This window comes from Cydia amplana, chromosome 7 (assembly GCF_948474715.1).
Source record: "Cydia amplana chromosome 7, ilCydAmpl1.1, whole genome shotgun sequence".
NCBI lineage: Eukaryota > Metazoa > Arthropoda > Insecta > Lepidoptera > Tortricidae > Cydia > Cydia amplana.
This window is the reverse complement of record NC_086075.1, coordinates 18,770,039-18,791,427: the sequence shown is the minus strand read 5'-3', so window position 1 is coordinate 18,791,427 and position 21,389 is coordinate 18,770,039. Positions and strand designations below refer to the sequence as shown.

Below are 21,389 nucleotides of genomic sequence, written 5' to 3'. Positions count from 1 at the left end.
ACGTGAGTCATCCTTTATTCGTATCTCGTAAAGCTCAAGCAAGCTCGCTCAGTCAAATATTAGTAAAGCAAATAGTGGGGAATATCATTGGAAGTATTATTACAAAGTGACCCATTTCTTATTGTTTTCGGATGTACTTTATAACATCGGGCTCTGTTTTTACATATCATAGTCTATTTTATGACGTCAACTAGTCTAGTTTTTACATAATATTCTGCTCATGATACCTAAATATACGTAAAAAAATGCTTTGAAAATGATAAAAGTTAGACAAAAGCTTATATGCTAGGCGGAAGTTGTATGTACTATTCTATATCAAGGGTACTAGTGTACTAAACTTGTAATAATACTTTTCCACATTTACAGTACTTGCTAGCTTTACATTCATCATCAATAAATCTAATCAACCACAGCGATAAATAATATTATCAGCGATTTTAGATAATGGTCTGAATACTCGAATGCTTTTGCTTGCTTAACAGCCTTAATCTTTGTAATTATGTCGGTGATTATGATAAATATGGAAAATGTTAATAATCCATCTAGTCGGTGAGGAGGTTTCATCGTGGTCACAATGGGTGAGTCTTTATCATTAATTTTATTGTCATTAATGCAGGTACTTAATGAGTGCCTACAGTGTGACGTCATTATTTTGGCACTTTACTAAGATTTTATGACCTATCAAGGTCATATTATATTTTATAACCAAATCAAGACATTCCGTTAAAACACGTTTTATGAAAATGATTAAGATTTGACTTAGTTCTATTTGTCAGGCGGTTCTATTATGCAAGTGTTGGCATTTTTTTTTTCATTTTTGATTTTCTTTAATTTGTCTAATTGTTACGAAACCAGTAAAGTACGTGGTATTACTATAAAATGCAACCTTATACAATACATTTTCTGAATTGGCTGCTTCAAGTAAAATAAAAATTGAATAATTAATTTACTTCCTTGTGAATTTGCAAAACACCCAAATATTGACAAAGATTTTTATAACAATATTAAAAAAATAGTACCTACCTATAGTACTGATCTACGGAGAAATAAGACAATGTCAAATTACTATTTTTTTAAACGACAATTTAAAATTGTTGGCATCAATTTATTAATTTCACAATTTTAACATCAGCCCAAACTAGACATCATTTCACCATTTCCACAGGTTCCACGATGATAGTGGTACTGCTTGCCCTAGTGGGGCTGATCAACGCCCAGCACACTCCATCCATGGAGTTCAGGTCCGAGCTGGACTTCACGGAGATCTACAACAGCAACGTGGACAGTGACACCTCCTACAGACTGACAGACAGCGTGCAACCTAGTGTGGTGAACGTTGACTTCGACGTCTATTTGTCTGAGGGCTGGTTCGATGGGATTGTGACGCATGAAGTCACGGTAGGTTTATGCAGTTAAACGTAAAATAAGATTAACATTAGACTTTACATGAGGTAGGTAGTTATTCGAAGAGCTCGACACAAAATAGAAGACACGACGCGATACATGCTAAGAATACCATTAGGCTAGGTCCGAATGATGAGTATCGGTGAAAGTGAAGTAGTAAAGAACTGGCCAAAGATAATTTGTCTACTGTCTTTAGTGCAAGAAGAGAGAAAGTAGCTAAAAGATGTACTTCTATTTAGAAGTTTTGTTCTTTTATCATTCAAAGAAAACCACCGGCTTAATTTTGAAATCTGTCATTAATTAAATTAGGATTACAGCCAAATTTTCATAGCATTGAAATAACTTGCACTGATAATTTGGGTAAAGTTTGAGTATTGGTGTGACCACACATCTAATCACACATATGATAAGTAAATTGCTTCAGTCATCATTATTAAAAATGATTACATTTTTATCATTATCGCGTTGATCAAAAACCATTCAGACATAAGGAAGATAAATTTGTATGATTAAGTTAGTATCCTTCGGTACCGGCTTACTACTCGTAGTATATTTTAGAAAAGGACTATGTATATTATATTAAGCTCATGTATTTTGAGAGTTATCTGAAGTGCATTAAGTAATAATTTGTCTTTTGCAAGAATTAACCAGACCTGACTGTTCTAATGATTATATATGTAGACATAGACATTTTTATTGACTCTTTAATTTTTCTCTTTTATAAAATTATAATATATATTAGACAGTTTATTAGAAAAGGCGATCCTGATAATCCTCAAAGCGATAAAAAAAGGTTAAAAGTACTAGCGGTAGCTAATATAGCCTTCAAAACGTCGTTCTTTTAGGTTTCAGGAGATCCCCATGAGGAAATCGTGCTCCATCAAAACGTCGTCGCTATCACAGCAGTCAACCTCCTGGACAGCAACAACAACGCTGTCGCTTTGAATATTGAGAGGCCCTTCGAGATCGACAATATTCACGAACTCTTGATTATTAACCCTGCCTCCCCTGTCGTCGCCGGCGAGTACACTATCGTCATTAGATTCCGAGGAATTATCAATGATAATCAGTACGAAAGAGGATTCTACAAGGGCTATTACTTCCTCAATGGTGAAAAGCGGTGAGTTGCCGAAATATCTGCAAAAATTACTGTAACTTCTTGTAAGAGTAATGTTGATTATAATTGATATAGCTCACAAGAAAATGCAGTTTCAGAATGTTATTAGATTCCAAAATTTCTTGTTCCAGTGAATATGCTACGACGCAGTTCCAGCCCTACTACGCCAGGAAAGCTTTCCCTTGCTTCGACGAGCCTCAGTTCAAATCAAGATTCGTCATCTCTATCACGCGTGATGCTACTCTCAGCCCTTCTTATTCCAATATGGCTATTAATCAAACCGAGACGTAAGTATTAACATACAGGTATTAATAATTAGAATTCAGTTCTAAATTTAAAACCTTAAAATCGTTTTTGTATAAGAATTTTAGACCCCTAACTGGCTTCAATATCAAACAACAGAAATCTTACTCACCTTTTCACTTTGCAGTGTTTCCGAAGGCCGTATTAAAGAAACTTTCTTGCCTACACCCACCATCTCTGTCTACCTGATTGCATTCCACGTCAGTGACTTCGTCGAGACTACTGACGGTAGCCAGCCCGATAGGCCTTTCGGCATCGTATCTCGCCCAGGAGTTGAGGCTCAGCATGATTATGCTCATGAGATCGGAGTTAAAATCACCAATGAGATGAACGAATACTTCAATTATGATTACTATAGCATGGGCGAAGGAGAACTAATGAAGAACGATCACATTGCTATACCTGATTTCCCAGCTGGTGCTATGGAGAACTGGGGAATGGTTAACTACAGGTAATTTACTATAAAAAAACGCTTAAAACTTCATAGTTTTGTTTTTTAACTATAAAAAAAGTATTATTTTTTTTTTTTCAAATTAAAAATTAATATTCTGATTTGTTTTGTTTATAAGTAGAAACATTACTATAGAAATTAAACTAAAATAGATGGAATATACGAAACTAAAAGTGCCCAGTACCCAAGGCAGGAATCAAACCTCTGTCTTGAGCATTCTGCACTGCACTAGATGCCTTAGTCACTTTTTCTTAGCGAATATACGGTACATCATAATATTTTTTACTAAGTAATTTTAATTATTGTAAGCTGTATTTATAATAACCATGTGAGTATTATATGATTTATTTCAGAGAAGCTTACCTTCTGTACGACCCGGCTCAAACTAACCTCATCAACAAGATCTTCATCTCCACTATCATGGCCCATGAGCTGGCCCACAAGTGGTTCGGAAACCTAGTCACTTGCTTCTGGTGGAGCAACTTGTGGCTCAACGAGTCTTACGCTAGCTTCTTTGAATACTTCGCTGCTCACGCTGTAAGTCACAAATAAACCTGTAATGTATCTCTGTCTCTCTCTGTAGTCTCTGTGTGTACACACATATACCTACATAAACATAACACACGCTGCGTCTATTAATGTATGTATCCGCAATTAAACGTTATTGCTAAAAATCAATATTCGCACATATGGACCTTACCTGTACCTTACAAATATGTACCTATACAGTATTAGGTTTACCGTTCATTTAAATATTTTTATGTAGAATAGTTGATAATTTTATTAGGCAGCTACTTAAGTTAGTACCACAGATTTTTTATATAACTACATTAAGTATTATTTGTTTTTGATTATGGCACTATAGCAAAACACTGTTAATTGTTGTTTGGACCATGCAATAAGGTTAACAAAATGTTGGTTAACAATGTGAACGATGGTCCTTGGCCATGATGCAATAACATTAGCAGTTTCCTTTTGTTCAGCATTTCTAAACTACATTATTAACGATATATTCCAGGCCGACCCGTCTCTCGAGCTAGCCGACCAGTTCGTCGTCGACTACGTCCACAGTGCTCTGAACTGGGACGCTTTCGCAAGCGCCACTCCCATGAACTTAAGCACCGTCACGCATAACGCCTCCATCAGCGCCCACTTCTCGACCACCAGCTACGCTAAGGGGGCCTCGGTCTTGAGAATGATGGAGCACTTTGTAGGACCGACCATTTTCCGTAATGCCTTGAGGACTTATCTCGCCGATAAGTAAGTGATACTGTTAACTTTACCCTAAACTTCTGCAGCGACTATCCGACGCCAACTGTTTAATCCCAGTATTTATTTTTTCTTATTTCGATGGCCTTAAGTACCTACCTTGTTTGAGTTTGTCTTGTCTGAATACTTAACTCTTTAATTTTCAGCGCGTACGGCCTAGGCACACCTGAGGACATGTACGACGCGTTCAGGTCTGCGGTGGCCGCGGACCCAACCTACGCAGCAACATACGGAACCCTGGATGTGGGCGAGGTCTTCGACAGTTGGGTTCAGAACCCTGGCTCTCCCGTTTTGCACGTAGACGTTAACATGAACAGCGGAGAAATCACTGTTACTCAGGTACTGACTCGAGGCGCCACTTACTGACGATTAATAAATTATTTTAAAACTATATTTCTTAAAGAGAATTAAATTTTTTGTATATATACAAATGTTGAGATTGTCCGTAAACGTAATGACGATTTTGAAAATAGGTAATAGTAGTTTATGTGACTGCTACATAATGAGAGGCATTAAAAAACGAGTGTGGGTTTACGATCACACTACGAATTACGAATAGGATCACACGAGTGTTTTAATGCCTAATCATGTACAGTTACATACACTACTTTATCTAAACACATACTTAAAACTAATTAAAAGCTAAACTGTACGTCAAATGGCGGTGAATGAAAACTTTTTTCACGCGTGTCACGCATCCATAGTTTTTTAAATTCCTAGACAAAAGAATGAAGTCCCTATTCACATGTCACTTGAGATAAAATATCGTGAGGTATATATTAAAAAACATACTAAATTGACGTTTCGTATCGATAACTGTTTTAATATCTATGGATACTAGAATAGAGACCCACTTGAGTTTTGACTGCTGTTCCAAATTTAAACTCATAACGATACAAAAAAATTGTAACGTTATAACATTACAGTACAAATTTTCCTACTACCACAGATAAGAAAGTTCTCATAGTAAAATTGGCTGTAATAAAGCTGGTCATTTCCTACGGTTTCTGAACGCATTATAGAGGAATAATGACATGTGTGTAGATAAATACTATAATCAAATCGTAGATATTTTAAGTAACATTCTCATTCTAAATTGAACAACAGCATTCAGTTATTGTTTAATTGAGGTATTATGATGTATTATTATGAGGTTATTTTGTACATATTTAAAGTTTTTTAAATCGGTTAGTAACATATATGGCCATTAGAATCATAAAAATTGTATCAGAATCAACTTTCTTCTCACATGAGTACTTATTATATGAATTTAGCATTTAGTTATCTGCAATGTTTTTTACAATACCTCCATGTTTATCTTACAGAGCCGTTTCGTCATTGGAGACGCTGTTTACAATCACCAATGGCTAGTCCCTTACACCTGGACCCACAGTGCTGACCCCGATTTCACCACCACTAAACCAGAGAAGGTCTTGACCACGGCATCTACCACTGAAAACATGCCAGCTGGACATAACTGGGTGGTGTTTAACATCCAACAGTCTGGTAAGTAAAACTTCAATGGGGTTGGCAACTGTCAAAGGTTTGCATAGATGGCGCCATCATAGCTTGTCCCTTTTTCTATGATATTTGGCTTAAAGGCCTGGCATCCAGGGCATTATAAAAACAAAAATTTTACACAATTCTAGGGATAAACAGGGCAAGCTCTGATGGTGCCATCTGCTAAATACTTCGACCGGCCAACCCCATTGAGACTATCGCCTATTTACAGACTATGTTTAGTGTGATGAAGCGTGTTCTTGTCTATCAAATTCAAATAGTTTTATATGAAGAAAAAAAAAACATCAGATATTATACCTACCTACATGTATTTTCCGTCACAAGCATAAAAGGTTTTAATTTAAGTAGCTTTCTATCTTTTTTAACAGGATTATACCGTGTCAACTACGATGACCACAACTGGGAGATGCTTGCTGCGGCACTTCGCAATAACAAAGACCAATTCCCCAGACAAAATAGAGCTCAGGTAACTATTTAATAATCAAACTCTTCACTTTATCCACCTTTATTTTTTATTTTGTGTGCATGAACTAAACGCAAGCTTTTTTTTATTTTAATTAGTAACATCAATTTTATTGTAGATATAGTAAATAAACTCCAGTTTAATATTATTCTTATTCGTTTCTAGTTCGTCAACGATGTCCTTCACTTCGTGCGCGCTGGTGAATCGTACATCAGCATCTCACGCGCCTTCGACGTTCTCTCCTTCTTGGAGAATGAAGATGATTACCTCGTGTGGGCCGGAGCTCTAGGTCAGCTAGACCTGATCAGGCGTCGTTTGGAGCATATTCCTGCTGCTCATGAGCAGTTCGATGTGAGTATCATCGACGTAATGTTTCAGCAAAATCACCTTAGTACTTTGTTAGCTTATTTCGCTTAAACCATGTTGTCTGCCGCCTGTTGTTTACCTCTGTTTGTATTTCTGTTTTATTTGTATTGTCTTCTTATATTGAGGTGTGCAATAAAGAGTATTTGTATTGTATTGTACTCTTTAATCACTTTCATTCCTTCCCGGTGTCTAGTTCACACATTTTTTTTAGCCAAAGACACGATGTCTTCGGACGATACGATATAAATATTATAAATTAAGTAAGTAATTGTACTTAAGTAATTGTACGTAAGTACATTCTGAACTGAATTGAAGGTAAAAAGGTACGTAGGCCACGTATTGACGTGGCTTACGTACCTTTTTACCTTCAATTCAGTTCAGAATGTACTACCTACTAGAATAAAAACTAGTGGCTCTGTGAGCTGTAGACCTCGCGAGCATAGCTTATTGGGACCGTGCACGATGACAGCGCCACACAGCGGTTTGATCAATCAACAATACAAAGATTTTAAATTATTGAAAAAAATACGAAGTCTAAGTGAAAAAAAATATACAAAAATTATGTCTTACTGGGGATCGACCCCAGACTTTCTGTGTGCAAACAAAAAAGCGATTGTTTACAAAATGCGCCATGATAGTTCTTAAACGAAACGAAATTCGGCTACTCATTCTCGAGTACAAACTAAATATCGCCTAAACCAGCAATACAATTTTTCTGCATGTTTTGCCATTTACTATGTAAATATGTCTCAAAAAGAAAATACTCTTATGATATCGATACGACTATTTGTTTAAGCGCGAGGTATCACAACTCCTCCATTTTTTAAAATTTCCAAAAACGGGATCGACAAAAAAAAAATATTTACTCATAGAATCTGGTCACAAAATTTCACAAGAATCGGTTGAGAATTGTGACCTGTAGAGGAGAACATCCGGACATACAAAAGCAAAATGCCCGAGTCAAAACGTAGACCTTCGCTACGCTTCGGTCAATAAATTTCACTGCATGTTTATTAGGTTGCCAAGTCTGTATAGTTACAATTGAAGTTTGCCTTATTTTGGCTTGAAAATAGTAAGTACAATGTTTTTAAATTTTCTGCCATCAAACAATAAAATTATATTCTTCATTTAGGAATACCTCCTTGAGCTGATGGAGCACGCCATCGAGTCCCTGGGCTACGAAGAAGCGGCTTCCGACTCCACCACCAGAATCCTGAACCGCATGATGATCCTGAACTACGTCTGCAACCTTGGCCATGAGGGCTGCGTTGCAGACAGCTTGGAAAAGTGGAACGCTTTCAAGGCTAACCCCACCAGCAGTCTGTAAGTTCAGAATAATGTGAACATAATTTATTGCTAATTTGTACAGATATGGACAGCCATATCTATACATATAATAAAGCTGAAGAGGGTCGAAAGTCTGTACATGGAAGATATTCGAAAAAAAGTTGGTTGGGGATACTTAGAATCGATAACAGAACACGTTCTAACAGTTTTTAGAATTTTTGTCTGTTTGTCTGTTTGTCTGTTTATCTGTTTATCTGTTTGTCTGTTTATTTGACCGCGCATCACGTGAAAACGGCTGAACGGATTTTGATGCAAACTTTACTAATCTGTCAAGAAACTGCCTGGCCCTATTTTAGGCTAGAAAAATTCAACCCCTAAAAGGGGGGGTGGCCACTACACTCAATTAAGTTATGTTTGCACCTGAATCTTATGGCGCTAACTTAAGAAAGTGGTGCACACTTTTTTTTTGTGAATGTACTTTGTAAAAAAAACAACATTTTTCTTAGTCAATGTCAGACGTCTTTGCAAATACATATTAAATCACATTTATAGACGGGTCTATCGCGGGTTTATTGACAATAATTAACATTATGTGAAGTGGGTGGTTTGAAAATATGATGTCTACCCCAAACTTTTTCATACACTTTTCGTCGGGTAGTTGCACAAATCTCTGTTTTGAAATTTTGTTGGGACATCAGTTAGCCGCGACCATGACCAGTGAAACCTGTGTCGAAACGTCGGTAAATAAAGGTAATAAAATAAATTTCGAGATAGGCCCGTCTATAAATGTGAGTTAATATGTGTTCGAAACGCGAAAGTTTTTAAATAGGTATTAAGTAATTGTAAATGTCAAACAATTTGGGACTTGCATTTTAAACGCGTTACCATACCTATCCGAAAAAAACGAATTTTTCGCGAAATTCTCGCAACGTATTGAGGTTACAAGGTAGCACGGTCTCAGGAATCTGAGGAAGAATCGGAGACGTTCACGCAGTGCGAAGAACGGTTGACCGCTCAGCGGATTCGCACGACAGACGCGCTCGACGGTAAGTACTGCGGTGCATCAGCGGGTACTGGAGAGTCCAGCACACACATTAACCTACATTAATACTATTGTTCTGTGTTTAAGCACTGACAGCCTGGACGCTTCGGGCCTTCCTCCCTACGCGGAGCTCGGCCTTCGGCCTTCGCACTTAGACAGTTATACTATTGTTCTGTGATTAAGCACTGACATCCAGGACGCTTCGGGCCTTCGGCCCTACGCGGAGCTCGGCCTTCGGCTTTCGCATTAGATATCCACACCAAAATTCAACCATTGCGGCGGTGTCCCTGACATAGCCTCTCTCAATTTTTTCCATCAAAAAAATTCGCGCTCGCTACGCTCGCGTTTTTAACTTTTAAGGTTAAGCCTACTTTGATAAAGGTGGCATTCTGGGCATCCTACCGAGCGACTACTACTACGACGGACACTTCGGGCCTTCGGCTCTAAGCGGAGCTCGGCCTTCGGCTTTCGCATTTAGACACTGATACCATTGTTCTGTGATTAAGCACTGACATCCTGGACGCTTCGGGCCTTCGGCCCTACATGGAGCTCGGCCTTCGGCTTTCGCATTAGATATCCACACCAAAATTTCACGTAAACCACTGCGACTATGTCCCTGACATAGCCTCTCTAATTTTTTTTCTATCAAAAAAAATTCGCGCTCGCTTCGCTCGCGTTTTTAATACAATTTTAAAGGTTAAGCCTAATCTGATAAAGATGGCATTCTGGGCACCCTACCGAGCGACTACTACTACGACTTAAGCACTGACATCCTGGACGCTTCGGGCCTTTGGCCCTACGCGGAGCTCGGCCTTCGGCTTTCGCATTAGATATCCACACCAAAATTTCACGTAAACCACTGCGGCTATGTCCCTGACATAGCCTCTCTAATTTTTTTTCTATCAAAAAAAATTCGCGCTCGCTACGCTCGCGTTTTTAATACGATTTTAAAGGTTAAGCCTAATTTGATAAAGGTGGCATTCTGGGCACCCTATCGAGCGACTACTACTACGACTTAAACACTTACATCCTGGACGCTTCGGGCCTTTGGCCCTACGTGGAGCTCGGCCTTCGGCCTTCGCATTTAGACACTGATACTATTGTTCTGTGCTTAAGTACTGACAGCCTGGACGCTTCGGGCCTTCGGCCCTACATGGAGCTCGGCCTTCGGCTTTCGCATTAGATATCCACACCAACGTTTCACGTAAACCATTGCGGCTGTGTCCCTGACAACATTACTCCCATCTCTCAATTTTTTTTCTATAAAAAAAAATTCGCGCTCGCTGCGCTCGCGTTTTTAATACGATTTTAAGGGTTAAGCCCTACTTTAATAAAGATGGCATTCTGGGCACCCTACCAAGCGACTACGACTTAGGCCAATTTATAATTACATTTTTTTACACTGTTAAAAGTAATCCCCGGTACATACATATATGTAGATATTTAGTTGTGCATACATAAACATAACTGTAAATAAAGTGTAAATACTCGGCCTCAAGTTTTTGATATTTATAATATTCTCCTTTCCTGTAATCTTACTTCTAACTAATATAATATTAGACCTAAATTCGAAAGTTTGTTAGGAAGTATGGATTTCTATGTGTATAAATCTTAATTTTTCATGCTCAGAATGATTTGACTGGAGGACAGAATTGGATGATATTTGCTATGGACATGTTTTGGATAGGTACACTCAAGAACGTAAAAATACAAAAGTAGTACTGTATTGTCCGTTATACACCTTTTTTTTTTTTTTTTAAGAGGGGAAATGCTTTAAGCATACCACCCGGCGCGGGGACGGGCCGGGATGGTTATGTGGGACTCCCTGTTGTGAGCTAATGAGACCCCAGGTTTACCCACTAAAACCCCTCTGTTGCCGCCTCGCTGCTATAAGGCGAGGTCCCAGGAACGCCGAAGTACTCTTCCGCAACCTCACCAGCGGCCGTCCGGACTCGGACCCGACTCTTGGGGAAATCACCCCTTCACCTCATTGGGCGCGTTGGCTACACATCGCGCCCGCCCACGCAGGGGTCCGTTATACACCTACTATAACTCTGTGTCGTTTAAATCACGTCTAATATTGGAATAAGGGCGAAAAAAACTATTGGTTTTGGAGTGTAGTTTTGTTTAGTGGTAAGTACCTACCTAATTGTAAAATATTTTATCTGGACTTCAGTCCGCTAATCGTATCCATCTGTCAACTTTACTTCAAGTTCCGCCTCCAGGGGAGAGAAAGAGAAATTAGGGATGAATTAGCTTACTGACACAGACCGAATTCCACGCGGGCGGAGCCGCGGGCACAGCTAGTCTTAAATATTTTCGTACATTGCGGAAAAAAATACATTTTTCAATTTACAAAATAAACATCTTACAGAGTCCCCGTGAACGCTCGCCGCTACGTCTACTGCGTCGGGCTCAGGCACGGCGACGCTACTGACTACAACTTCCTCTTCAACCTGTACGAGACCTCCGAGAACGCCGCCGACATGATCGTCATCCTCAGAGCTCTCGGCTGCACCAAGGATGAGGACAGGCTTCAGCAGTAAGACATTTATAATATTAATTACGTCATCTTGCACCTTCCTATATGTATTAACTTTGAATTTCACGCTGGCTAATGCAAAACAAATTACAGCAATAATATCTTACATCACCTATATTCTAAAGAGTATAGTGTCGATTCTTTTATCTTTGTTTTTTCTCGTCGCATCATGATGTTAGGATGGGCTGGATGTAATTAGTAATTTTAGTTAAAAACTTTACTGGTAATATTTGTAATGAGCATATTCAAATTGCACTTATACTATGCAATGTTCTATTGTATTTATTATGTTCTATCTTTGTGTAACACACTTAAGTGTGTGCAACAAATTTTGTCTTAGTAATGGTCCCGCCAATTTCTGTTGATTCTTAAATTCTTCCCTAATTCTGATGTCTTTTGCAGCTACTTGCAGCAGTCCTTGACCAACGACAAGATCCGCTACCACGACAGGACCAATGCCTTCTCCTACGCTCTTATAGGAAACAAGGAAAACTTGAACACTGTCATCACATTTTTGCAGAATAATTTAGCTGCTATCAGAGAGCAGTAAGTTGCAAATCCTTTGGATTTATAATTTTATGATATCACGTTTTATACATTCAGTGTAACCCTCCATAAAACGTCACTCGATGTTATTATGTATAGCGATTCACTCCCTATAACGTCGACAATTGTTGGCTATAGTTGCTTTCCTTTCATATTAATTTATGTCTCGAAAACTTTCTATAGCGTCAAAAACGTCCAGTCCCTTGAGTGTCGCTTTATAGAGTTTACGCTGTACTTATATGTACTTAATCTATGTCATGGTGAGTATATAAAAAATCGATAGTGACTTACAGCAACCTTAACATGTTGTGAGTTTTTTGTATTCATTGAAGTCATATTATTTAGCTACTGGTTTTTATTTAGTGTAACAAAAACTGTGTTTGTTGTTTAAACTAATAATTATTTGTGTAGTCCTTAACCATACTATTTCATTTGCTTTTAGGTATGGTGGTGTGGCCAGATTGAATGCGGCCATAAACGCACTTGCTACTTACTTGACCGACTTTGAAGATATTACTAACGTAAGTATAACATCAACATTGGGCTATGAATATAAACAACACAATACATTATTAATTCTTTCCAAAAAGCTAAAGCAAAATTATTTTCAAAAAGCCATCTTTAATTTACTAATTTTTGTCCGTGAATCCGTTACGAACGATATCGTTAGAAAATAAAAATCTTTACAATTCATAGCAGACCTGTTATGTGAAGCTGAAACATCAAACGTTTAAAATAAAAACAAATACCGTAAAAATTTATCCGTGATTTACATTACAGTTCCAAGCCTGGGCGTACGAAAACCAATTGGAACTTGAAGATTCCTTCGCCAACGCCAAGTGGGTGGTTGAATCAGCCATCACCAACATCCAGTGGGGCAACAGCGTCGTCAGAGATATCTACTCTTTCCTTCGGGGGAGAAATGCGGCCGGCGCCGTCACTGCCCCGACCTTTGTTGCCTTGTTGTTGGCAGCCATCATGGCTCACTTAGTCCGATAATTTAAAATAAGTTTAAGAATACTTTAAGTTTAATAGCATAAAATATTATATTGCTTAACTATTCTGAATCTTACAATAAAAATGACGCTAGTTAGCCTCATCTACTTTGTGAAGTTAACTGAAAATGTAATTGTTGAACAATTTGTAACTGACAATATTCCAATAGCTTGAAACTTTATGGATGTAAGAACAATTACTGATGTTATTATAAATAAATTATATTTATATATTTTTACAAGTTTTCTGTTTTATTTTTCGTGTCGTTGAAAATGGAATGATGACCAATCTTGGCTTAAGTAGTAATCAAACATTGTAGAGCAAAAATATCAACATTATTTAGTGATTTATAATAGTTTTTCTTGTTAATGGTTAAAGTTAATTCCCACTCACAACATAAAGTTAATAATGAATTATTAAAACCGAAACAGTTGGAAAGTAAGAAGAACAAAAAAGTATCACCATTAAGAGTAATTTGCAATATAATATTAACCATAATAATAATGCAATTCGGGAAAAAAATTACAATACAGAATAATACCTATTCTAGATGATAGAATTTAATACATATTATGATTAAAAATCTTATCATAAATTAAGTGCATACATACCTAACTTTAGTCATAAGCAATAATTTATGATAAATGCGACTTAAGTTATGATAAACGATTTTTTTATCTGATATCGGTGATATCGTAAAGTTTTATGACAATAATCAAATTATAACCTTAATTGCCATTTCTTCTGTGTCGATTCCTCCGCGAGGGACATTTATGTTATCAGGTTAGTTTAGATTCGAAGAGTTTTGTATTAGTTAGCAAAAACAAGAGTCGTGTTTTTTACCAAGCAATTTAATATAGTTACATAATATCGGATTTCTTTTACAGAAATGTCCTTTTCTTTTATCGGCCTGATTTTGGCGCTAATTACATTAGTCAAGGGTGATCATCCTGTCTCCTTGCAAAGGGAACTTGACTCTATAGATCTCACATCAGACGTAAACAGAAATGATGAACAAGTATACCGGTTACCTGAGAGCGTTATTCCATTGGAGTATGAAATATTCATAGATCTGTATTTTGCTGAACGCACGGATAGACCATTCAGTTTTGATGGCAGAGAAAATATTATTATTCAGGTACGTGTGCTTATTTTTAAATATTGCTTGTAAATAAAATTTAATAAAACTCAAAACGAAATGATTCCAATCATGTTTTGCAATTCACCGGTCAATTAAGTTACCAATGAACTCTCATATCTTAATCAAAATTAGTCAAATTTAGTTAATTACAAAAACATACACTGTGACACCCTATTACCATCTATATCATTTATATTAAGCATCATTATCGCAACATCTGGTCGCCACGGGAACACTACACCTGCTTGACTTGTGGTCGTGTTTGCCGCTCTCGTATTAGCTGTCACAGCCATGAAAAAGGTTGTCGCCCCACCTGACACTGTTTGTAACTTGTAAGTATAGTCTGGTATAGACTTGACGGCCAGTGATAATGATTTTATTTTACAGGCAGTTGAAGACAACGTTTCCAACATTGTGTTACATGCCAACGTTGAGCGAATAAACGAAATCAGTGTTTTAAATTCAAATGGCGTTCCAGTTTTTTTAAACCCATCGGAACCCTTTACTATCCAACCACAATACCACTTCCTCATCATTAACTTAGATGAGACTCTGGTCAACGGAAGCAGATATACTCTCAATATTGCGTATTCAAACACCATGAATGAAGGGCCGATGAAAAGAGGTATCTGGAGAGGATACTATACCGATGACGATGGCGTTGAAAGGTTGGTTTTGCGATACAGCTAATTTACCATCATCATAGTTAAGGCCGTCGCCAAGTTGATCTGATGAAGGAAGCTGTAGAAGTTTGTTAGAATTGTAATATTATATAGTCGATATACTTACCTACTCTGTATGCGACAAAAGCATAAAATAAAATTGTTCATAAATATGTTTCAGAATTTATGCCACCACTCACTTTCAACCGTACAACGCACGGCAAGCCTTTCCCTGCTGGGACGAGCCTCTTTTTAAGGCTACTTTCAAAGTTCATCTATCCAGTCCAGCTAATTATAATTCTGTTTTCTCCAATACCAGAATTGGAAGCACTGAATCGTAAGTATTTATTCACAGTTTAGTAGTTGTACCTGTAAACACAACTTTGAACGTATATTGTTGTAGTTCAAGATAAATAAATCATATTTTTTTCTTTTCAGCCTTTCCGATAACCGGATTCGTACAAACTTCTTAGAGACCCCTAAAATGTCGTCGTACCTCGCGACTTTCCTCGTCAGTGAGACTTTCACAGTCATCGCTGAGGACACCTCCTTCACTCCCTCTATCAGAATCATCGGCAGATCCAACACCGTCGGCCTTGGTGATCATGCCTTGGATCTGGCTGTCAAGATGACCACATTCTTTAATGACTACTTTGAAATCCCGTACGAGACTATGCATCCCAATTTGCTTAACGATCATATTTCGTCTCCTGATTGGGCTTCTGCTGGCACTGAAAATTGGGGAATGGTTAGCTATAGGTAAATATTTAACGAATTTATGTTTAGAAAATTTGATATTGAAATTGAGTCGAAATTACTTTGTAAATAATTTGGCTAAAACATTTTGTGCCTCGGACATAATTAAATAAACGTTATAAGATATTATAACACAAATTGATCATGCAGGTAACCTAGATTATATAATTTTAAAGATAGGAAACTATTTCAACTATTACGATTTTCCAGAGAGTTGTACCTTACCCTGAACTCCAGTGAATCAATCATGAGTAACGAGCACTACGCAGGCACTCTGGTCTCTCATGAGCTGGCTCACAAGTGGTTTGGAAACCTGATCACCTGCTTCTGGTGGAGCAACACTTGGATCAACGAGGGCTTCGCCAGCTATTTCGGCTATATTGCTACTAATCAGGCAAGTTTAGTTTACAATGTGTATCAGAGCTTTTCAATTTTTAACTCAATTTGAAAATTTCATTAATAAGATTTTTAAGGTCGATCGATGGTAAGCATAATATTCCAGCATTACTTTTTATTTAGTGCTTTAATGTAGGGTAAACGATTTTCCCTTTGATATGTATCTACATCTTCCGATTTTGTACTTTTCTGGCCTTTGCAAAAAGGAGTTATTGTTTAAATTGTCTCACTATGATCATCTGGGCCTGCCTATCTTGCGATATCTTCTTCCTATTAAGCAAACCTGCCGCAGTGTCATGTCGCAGATATGATCCGCCTAGTGTCATTAGACTCTAACAGTATGTCTCTAAGTCAACATGTACCCTTTTTAGATGTTCCCAGAATACGAATACGAGGACCACTTCAACTCCCGCTATCTCCAAAACTCCCTCGCTTTCGATTCCGGGTCCACTGTCGCCCTCAACCACGAGGTCAACACGCCCGCCCAAGTCACTGGCCACTTTGGAACCGTCAGTTACTCCAAAGGCGCTGCTTTTCTCCGAATGATCCATGACATGATCACTCCTGAGACCTTTAGGAAGGCTTGTCGTATCTTCTTGACTAGCAAGTAAGTCGCTTAAGAAATTACTATTGACTTATGTTTCGTTTATTTTAATTTTAGGGCCAAAGTTAAATATAAACTACATTTATGCTAACGATAAAAATAACTATGGTATAAGTTTTGCATGAATTGAAATCTACTTTTTTTAGTTCTTTTGAAGCAACCGACCAGTACGACTTATATAGAGCTTTTGAAGAAGCTATTCAAGAAGACGGTACTTTAAGTGAATATCAAGGTTTTAATTTTGAAGAATTCTACCGTATCTGGGTCAATGAACCTGGTACGCCTATTCTGTTGGTTGAGATTAATCATGAGACTGGAGCTATTTCTTTGAAACAAGTAAGAATTTTAAATATTTTTAACACAAAATGTAAACATATTTATTATATTTGTGTTGATGCATTTTGAGTTCATGTAACGTAATACTTTTTTTAGGAGCGATTCTTTTTAAGTGCCACCGCAACGCCTACTGGTCAAATTTATCCGATTCCTATAACCTACTCCACCAAGAGTAATCCAGGATTTGAAAGTATTAAGCCCATTCAAATGATGTCAGGCGCGACTTTGGAATTGAATAAGGCAGCTGGTGAAGAATGGGTTATTTTCAATAACTTCCAACATGGTGAGTACCTATTGGGTATAAGTTTTTCACTTTCGACGAGTTGACAATGACTAATCAGTTTTAATGTTCTTCATAACATAAATATTCTGTTGTCGAATGTGATTTTCCGAAAGAATGACTTTATGAAAATAATAGGTGCTCGAATCTGATGTGTCCATATTTGAAGAGTTCCCTCGATTCCTCTAGCATTCAATCTTGACGTGATTTATAAATGAATAAAACATAGATGACGATGAATTGAGAACCTTCCTCCGTTATCAAGTTCTGAACTATTTACGAAATGAATTTTTAATGTTGTAATATTTTAGGACACTACAGAGTAGACTACGATGAGAAATCATGGAGTTTGATCGCCGAAGCATTGCTGAATGAACCTGAAAGCATTCACTATTTGAACCGAGCCCAAGTAAGTATTACATGAAGATTATAGTTCTATAATTTTTCCGTGTCAACAATTTAATTTTCTACATCAATAACAACTATTCAGCGAGGAAATGCTGCCAGTATCTTTGACACTATGCCCCAGATCAAAAACTTTTTTAATTAGTTTTAGTTTGGGTTGTACCAAATAGCAATAACAAATATTTACATTTTATTCATTTATAAATATTGTTATATTTTGATATCCACTTTGGCGTCCAGGTGGTCGATGACGTCTTTGCTCTGATGAGGTCAACAAGAATGACCTACAGTTTCGGTTTCAACATTCTGAGGTTCCTTCGCAACGAGCACAACATGCATGTTTGGGATGCCGCCATCACCGGCTTTAACTGGCTCAGGAACAGGCTAAGGCATTTGCCTGAGAGCCAGGAAGAATTCGATGTAAGTACCATAAAAACAACTGACATCAGCTCACATCACAAATATTTCAATTTATTCCACCATTTTTATGGTGTTCATGTTCATCATACGGTTAAATCTGAGATTTTAGATAAATTAAAAAAAAAACACATTTAATTTATTTTGAAGCTTAATATCATCGTTCGCAGACGTTTCTGCTTAATACAAAATTAATTTAGTATGGGATAGCGCATCATTACTGGTGAATTTCCAATATGATTTGGAACTCTGGTAGCCATATTTAATTACACAAACGGGTCTAACGCGATATAATTTCATTGTTTTTACCTTTAATTCCGACGTTTCAGCTGAGTTGCACCAGCTGTGGTCACGGATAGACTGACGTCTCAACAAATGTCAACGGAGATATTAATAAAACACCACTAAACTACCCGAAATTAGTTAATAAAAATGTTCGGGGTAGACAAAGAAATTGCAGCTAACCGTCAAAGTTTAATGTTTATTGTCCACGGCACGACACACAACACTCACAGTATCCGCACAATGGTCCGAAGATAAATCCGCTGATTTCAACATTTGAATCACTGGTCCCCAAGTAGACGATAATTTGTACCCGTCCTCTCGATTGAAATTTTTAGGGTGTTTTTTAATTTCAATCGCCTCTCTCACGATCCGCGGATAATAGTGTCGCTCGTTGGAGAGGACTTTGGGTTTATGTAGCTCAATCCAGTGATTCATTCCCAGTGATCGGAATTGGTAGTGCCATTTCACGGGACTTCGGTGCGTAAGCTTAGTATGGATATACCTTTTCACTCCGGGTTTTCATATTACCTACTTCAATAGGGATGATGACACGTGTGGAATTTTATAATAAAATCTAGTAAAATAGATAGCAAATGAGCAATTTATCATAATAATGTGGATATTAAAATAAAATACGGAAATGTTACAAAAATACAGGACCTGAAAGTTTCAAAATTTAAGTTTTTTTTTTAACTTCCAAAAACGATAAAAGTAAGGGTACCGTTCGATTCCTTACATTTTATCCAAAAAAATATTGTATAGCAACTATATACATAAACGCAATATTTCACGGACAAAATCGCAATTTCCTTGTTTTGCGACTGTCGAACTTTGACTATAATTTCTGACTTTTGTATTGCTTTAATGCAATGGGTCCCATAATATATAGACATTTGATCCTGAAAACAACCCCGATCGTTTGATACCATAAATACAAATTTGTCATGTAGCCTATTAAAGACACGCCAAGAAATATTTTCGTGAAAAAATAAGAGTCTAGGAATCCCGTGTCTTATCCATGTTAAGTACAATGTTTGAGGTCATTGACCCCAAATGGCACTACCTATTCCGATCATTGTTCATTCCTGTTGTCAGCAACAGCGTTAGACCCGTTTGTGTAATTAAATATGTTTACAAAACGCGAGAGTTTAAAGTGTTATACTCTGGTAGCCGTTTAAGAAGTGTATTACTCTTGCGGTAGATGTCGATATGGTGGAAATATTCGCTGAATTGGGTACGGTCTTGGTAGCTCAGATGGAAGAGCACTGTACTAGTGATCCAGTGGTCGTGGGTTCAAGTCCCACCCAAGACAGTAAATTTTTCCACTTTTAATTTATTTCGAAGCTTAATAGCATCGTTTCTGCTTAATACAAAATTAAATTTAAAATTTCCAAGAAGGAGGTCCATCCTTCTTGGAAATCTTAAAAGTAGGTAGTTACTTGATCTGTGTTTGTTTGCATTTGATAATTAATAATATGTTATCATTGAGTCCGGTTTCTTATATTATCAAAACTGAATTTTAGCTCTACATTTTATTACAATACTAGTATAATTATGTATTTTGTATGGTTGGACATGAGTCAAATGTTTTTTCTATGAGTCAACTTTACTTGAGTCACTGGATCAGGATATTCAGGATTCAGGATGCTTCTTTCTAAGTTTGATTAAACTATTATCAAACAGATTTCTTATCGTTGTAAAATAATTATGTTTATCAAAAGAATGTAGGTATTATTGTTTTTAAATGCTGATTAAGATCCGTCCGATCCATCCCGTCCGTCTAAGTTAAATCTTACATACATACATTATACACACTTTGAAGTGGAACGAAGACGAATGAGTAAATGTCACTATCGACATCACATTTTCATAGGAATCTGAAGCAGTGAATGGTAGCACTTTCGCACTCTATCAATGCAAAGTATGTACAGAGTCCAAGGTAACTCTCTATGGAATTTGCTAAAAAAATGTAATAAAAGCGGCCAAGTGCGAGTCGGACTCGCCCATGAAGGGTTCCGTATTTAGGCGATTTATGACGTATAAAAAAAACTACTTACTAGATCTCGTTCAAACCAATTTTCGGTGGAAGTTTACATGGTAATGTACATCATATATTTTTTTTAGTTTTATCATTCTCTTATTTTAGAAGTTACAGGGGGGGACACACACATTTTACCACTTTGGAAGTGTCTCTCGCGCAAACTATTCAGTTTAGAAAAAAATGATATTAGAAACCTCAATATCATTTTTGAAGACCTATCCATAGATACCCCACACGTATGGGTTTGATGAAAAAAAAATTTTTGAGTTTCAGTTCGAAGTATGGGGAACCCCAAAAATTTATTGTTTTTTTTCTATTTTTGTGTGAAAATCTTAATGCGGTTCACAGAATACATCTACTTACCAAGTTTCAACAGTATAGTTATTATAGTTTCGGAGAAAAGTGGCTGTGACATACGGACGGACAGACAGACGGACAGACAGACGGACAGACAGACGGACAGACAGACAGACAGACAGACATGACGAATCTATAAGGGTTCCGTTTTTTGCCATTTGGCTACGGAACCCTAAAAATGACAGTTTCTTCACATAGTGCCAACTCTTACCGGAAGTCTAAGATGAGGGCTATACGGACTAATAATTTTAATATTAATGCAATTTGAAATTGATCAAATAGATCAAATAAGTAACTACAAAATGAAAGAAAATATAAGGAGACAAGAAAAACAATACACATAAATTATATGAAAACTAGTTAGTTATGTAGTGCTTCTGGGCATTTTCCGCAAATCGACAA

The 21,389-nt window shown here is 37.1% G+C and overlaps 1 protein-coding gene and 1 non-coding gene across 2 annotated transcripts in view; both read left to right on the top strand.

The window, feature by feature from the left end:
• Positions 1 to 464: 464 nt before the first annotated feature.
• Positions 465 to 21,389, top strand: part of LOC134649788 (uncharacterized) — a 51,487-nt gene continuing 30,562 nt past the window's right edge. The window contains exons 1-25 of the mRNA XM_063504615.1: positions 465 to 578; positions 1,166 to 1,398; positions 2,250 to 2,524; positions 2,653 to 2,808; positions 2,952 to 3,275; positions 3,629 to 3,812; positions 4,294 to 4,535; positions 4,691 to 4,883; positions 5,870 to 6,050; positions 6,434 to 6,531; positions 6,694 to 6,879; positions 8,027 to 8,217; positions 11,598 to 11,765; positions 12,168 to 12,311; positions 12,754 to 12,832; positions 13,092 to 13,276; positions 14,274 to 14,445; positions 14,836 to 15,116; positions 15,549 to 15,773; positions 16,077 to 16,260; positions 16,634 to 16,869; positions 17,013 to 17,202; positions 17,299 to 17,485; positions 17,794 to 17,891; positions 18,128 to 18,307. Of these exons, the coding sequence (XP_063360685.1) occupies positions 575 to 578; positions 1,166 to 1,398; positions 2,250 to 2,524; positions 2,653 to 2,808; positions 2,952 to 3,275; positions 3,629 to 3,812; positions 4,294 to 4,535; positions 4,691 to 4,883; positions 5,870 to 6,050; positions 6,434 to 6,531; positions 6,694 to 6,879; positions 8,027 to 8,217; positions 11,598 to 11,765; positions 12,168 to 12,311; positions 12,754 to 12,832; positions 13,092 to 13,276; positions 14,274 to 14,445; positions 14,836 to 15,116; positions 15,549 to 15,773; positions 16,077 to 16,260; positions 16,634 to 16,869; positions 17,013 to 17,202; positions 17,299 to 17,485; positions 17,794 to 17,891; positions 18,128 to 18,307 (4,596 nt within the window). The 5' untranslated portion in view covers positions 465 to 574. The remainder of the gene's footprint in view (positions 579 to 1,165; positions 1,399 to 2,249; positions 2,525 to 2,652; positions 2,809 to 2,951; positions 3,276 to 3,628; positions 3,813 to 4,293; positions 4,536 to 4,690; positions 4,884 to 5,869; positions 6,051 to 6,433; positions 6,532 to 6,693; positions 6,880 to 8,026; positions 8,218 to 11,597; positions 11,766 to 12,167; positions 12,312 to 12,753; positions 12,833 to 13,091; positions 13,277 to 14,273; positions 14,446 to 14,835; positions 15,117 to 15,548; positions 15,774 to 16,076; positions 16,261 to 16,633; positions 16,870 to 17,012; positions 17,203 to 17,298; positions 17,486 to 17,793; positions 17,892 to 18,127; positions 18,308 to 21,389) is intronic.
• Positions 19,829 to 19,901, top strand: Trnat-agu (transfer RNA threonine (anticodon AGU)). The gene has a single exon. It is a non-coding gene; the product is annotated as a tRNA-Thr (tRNA).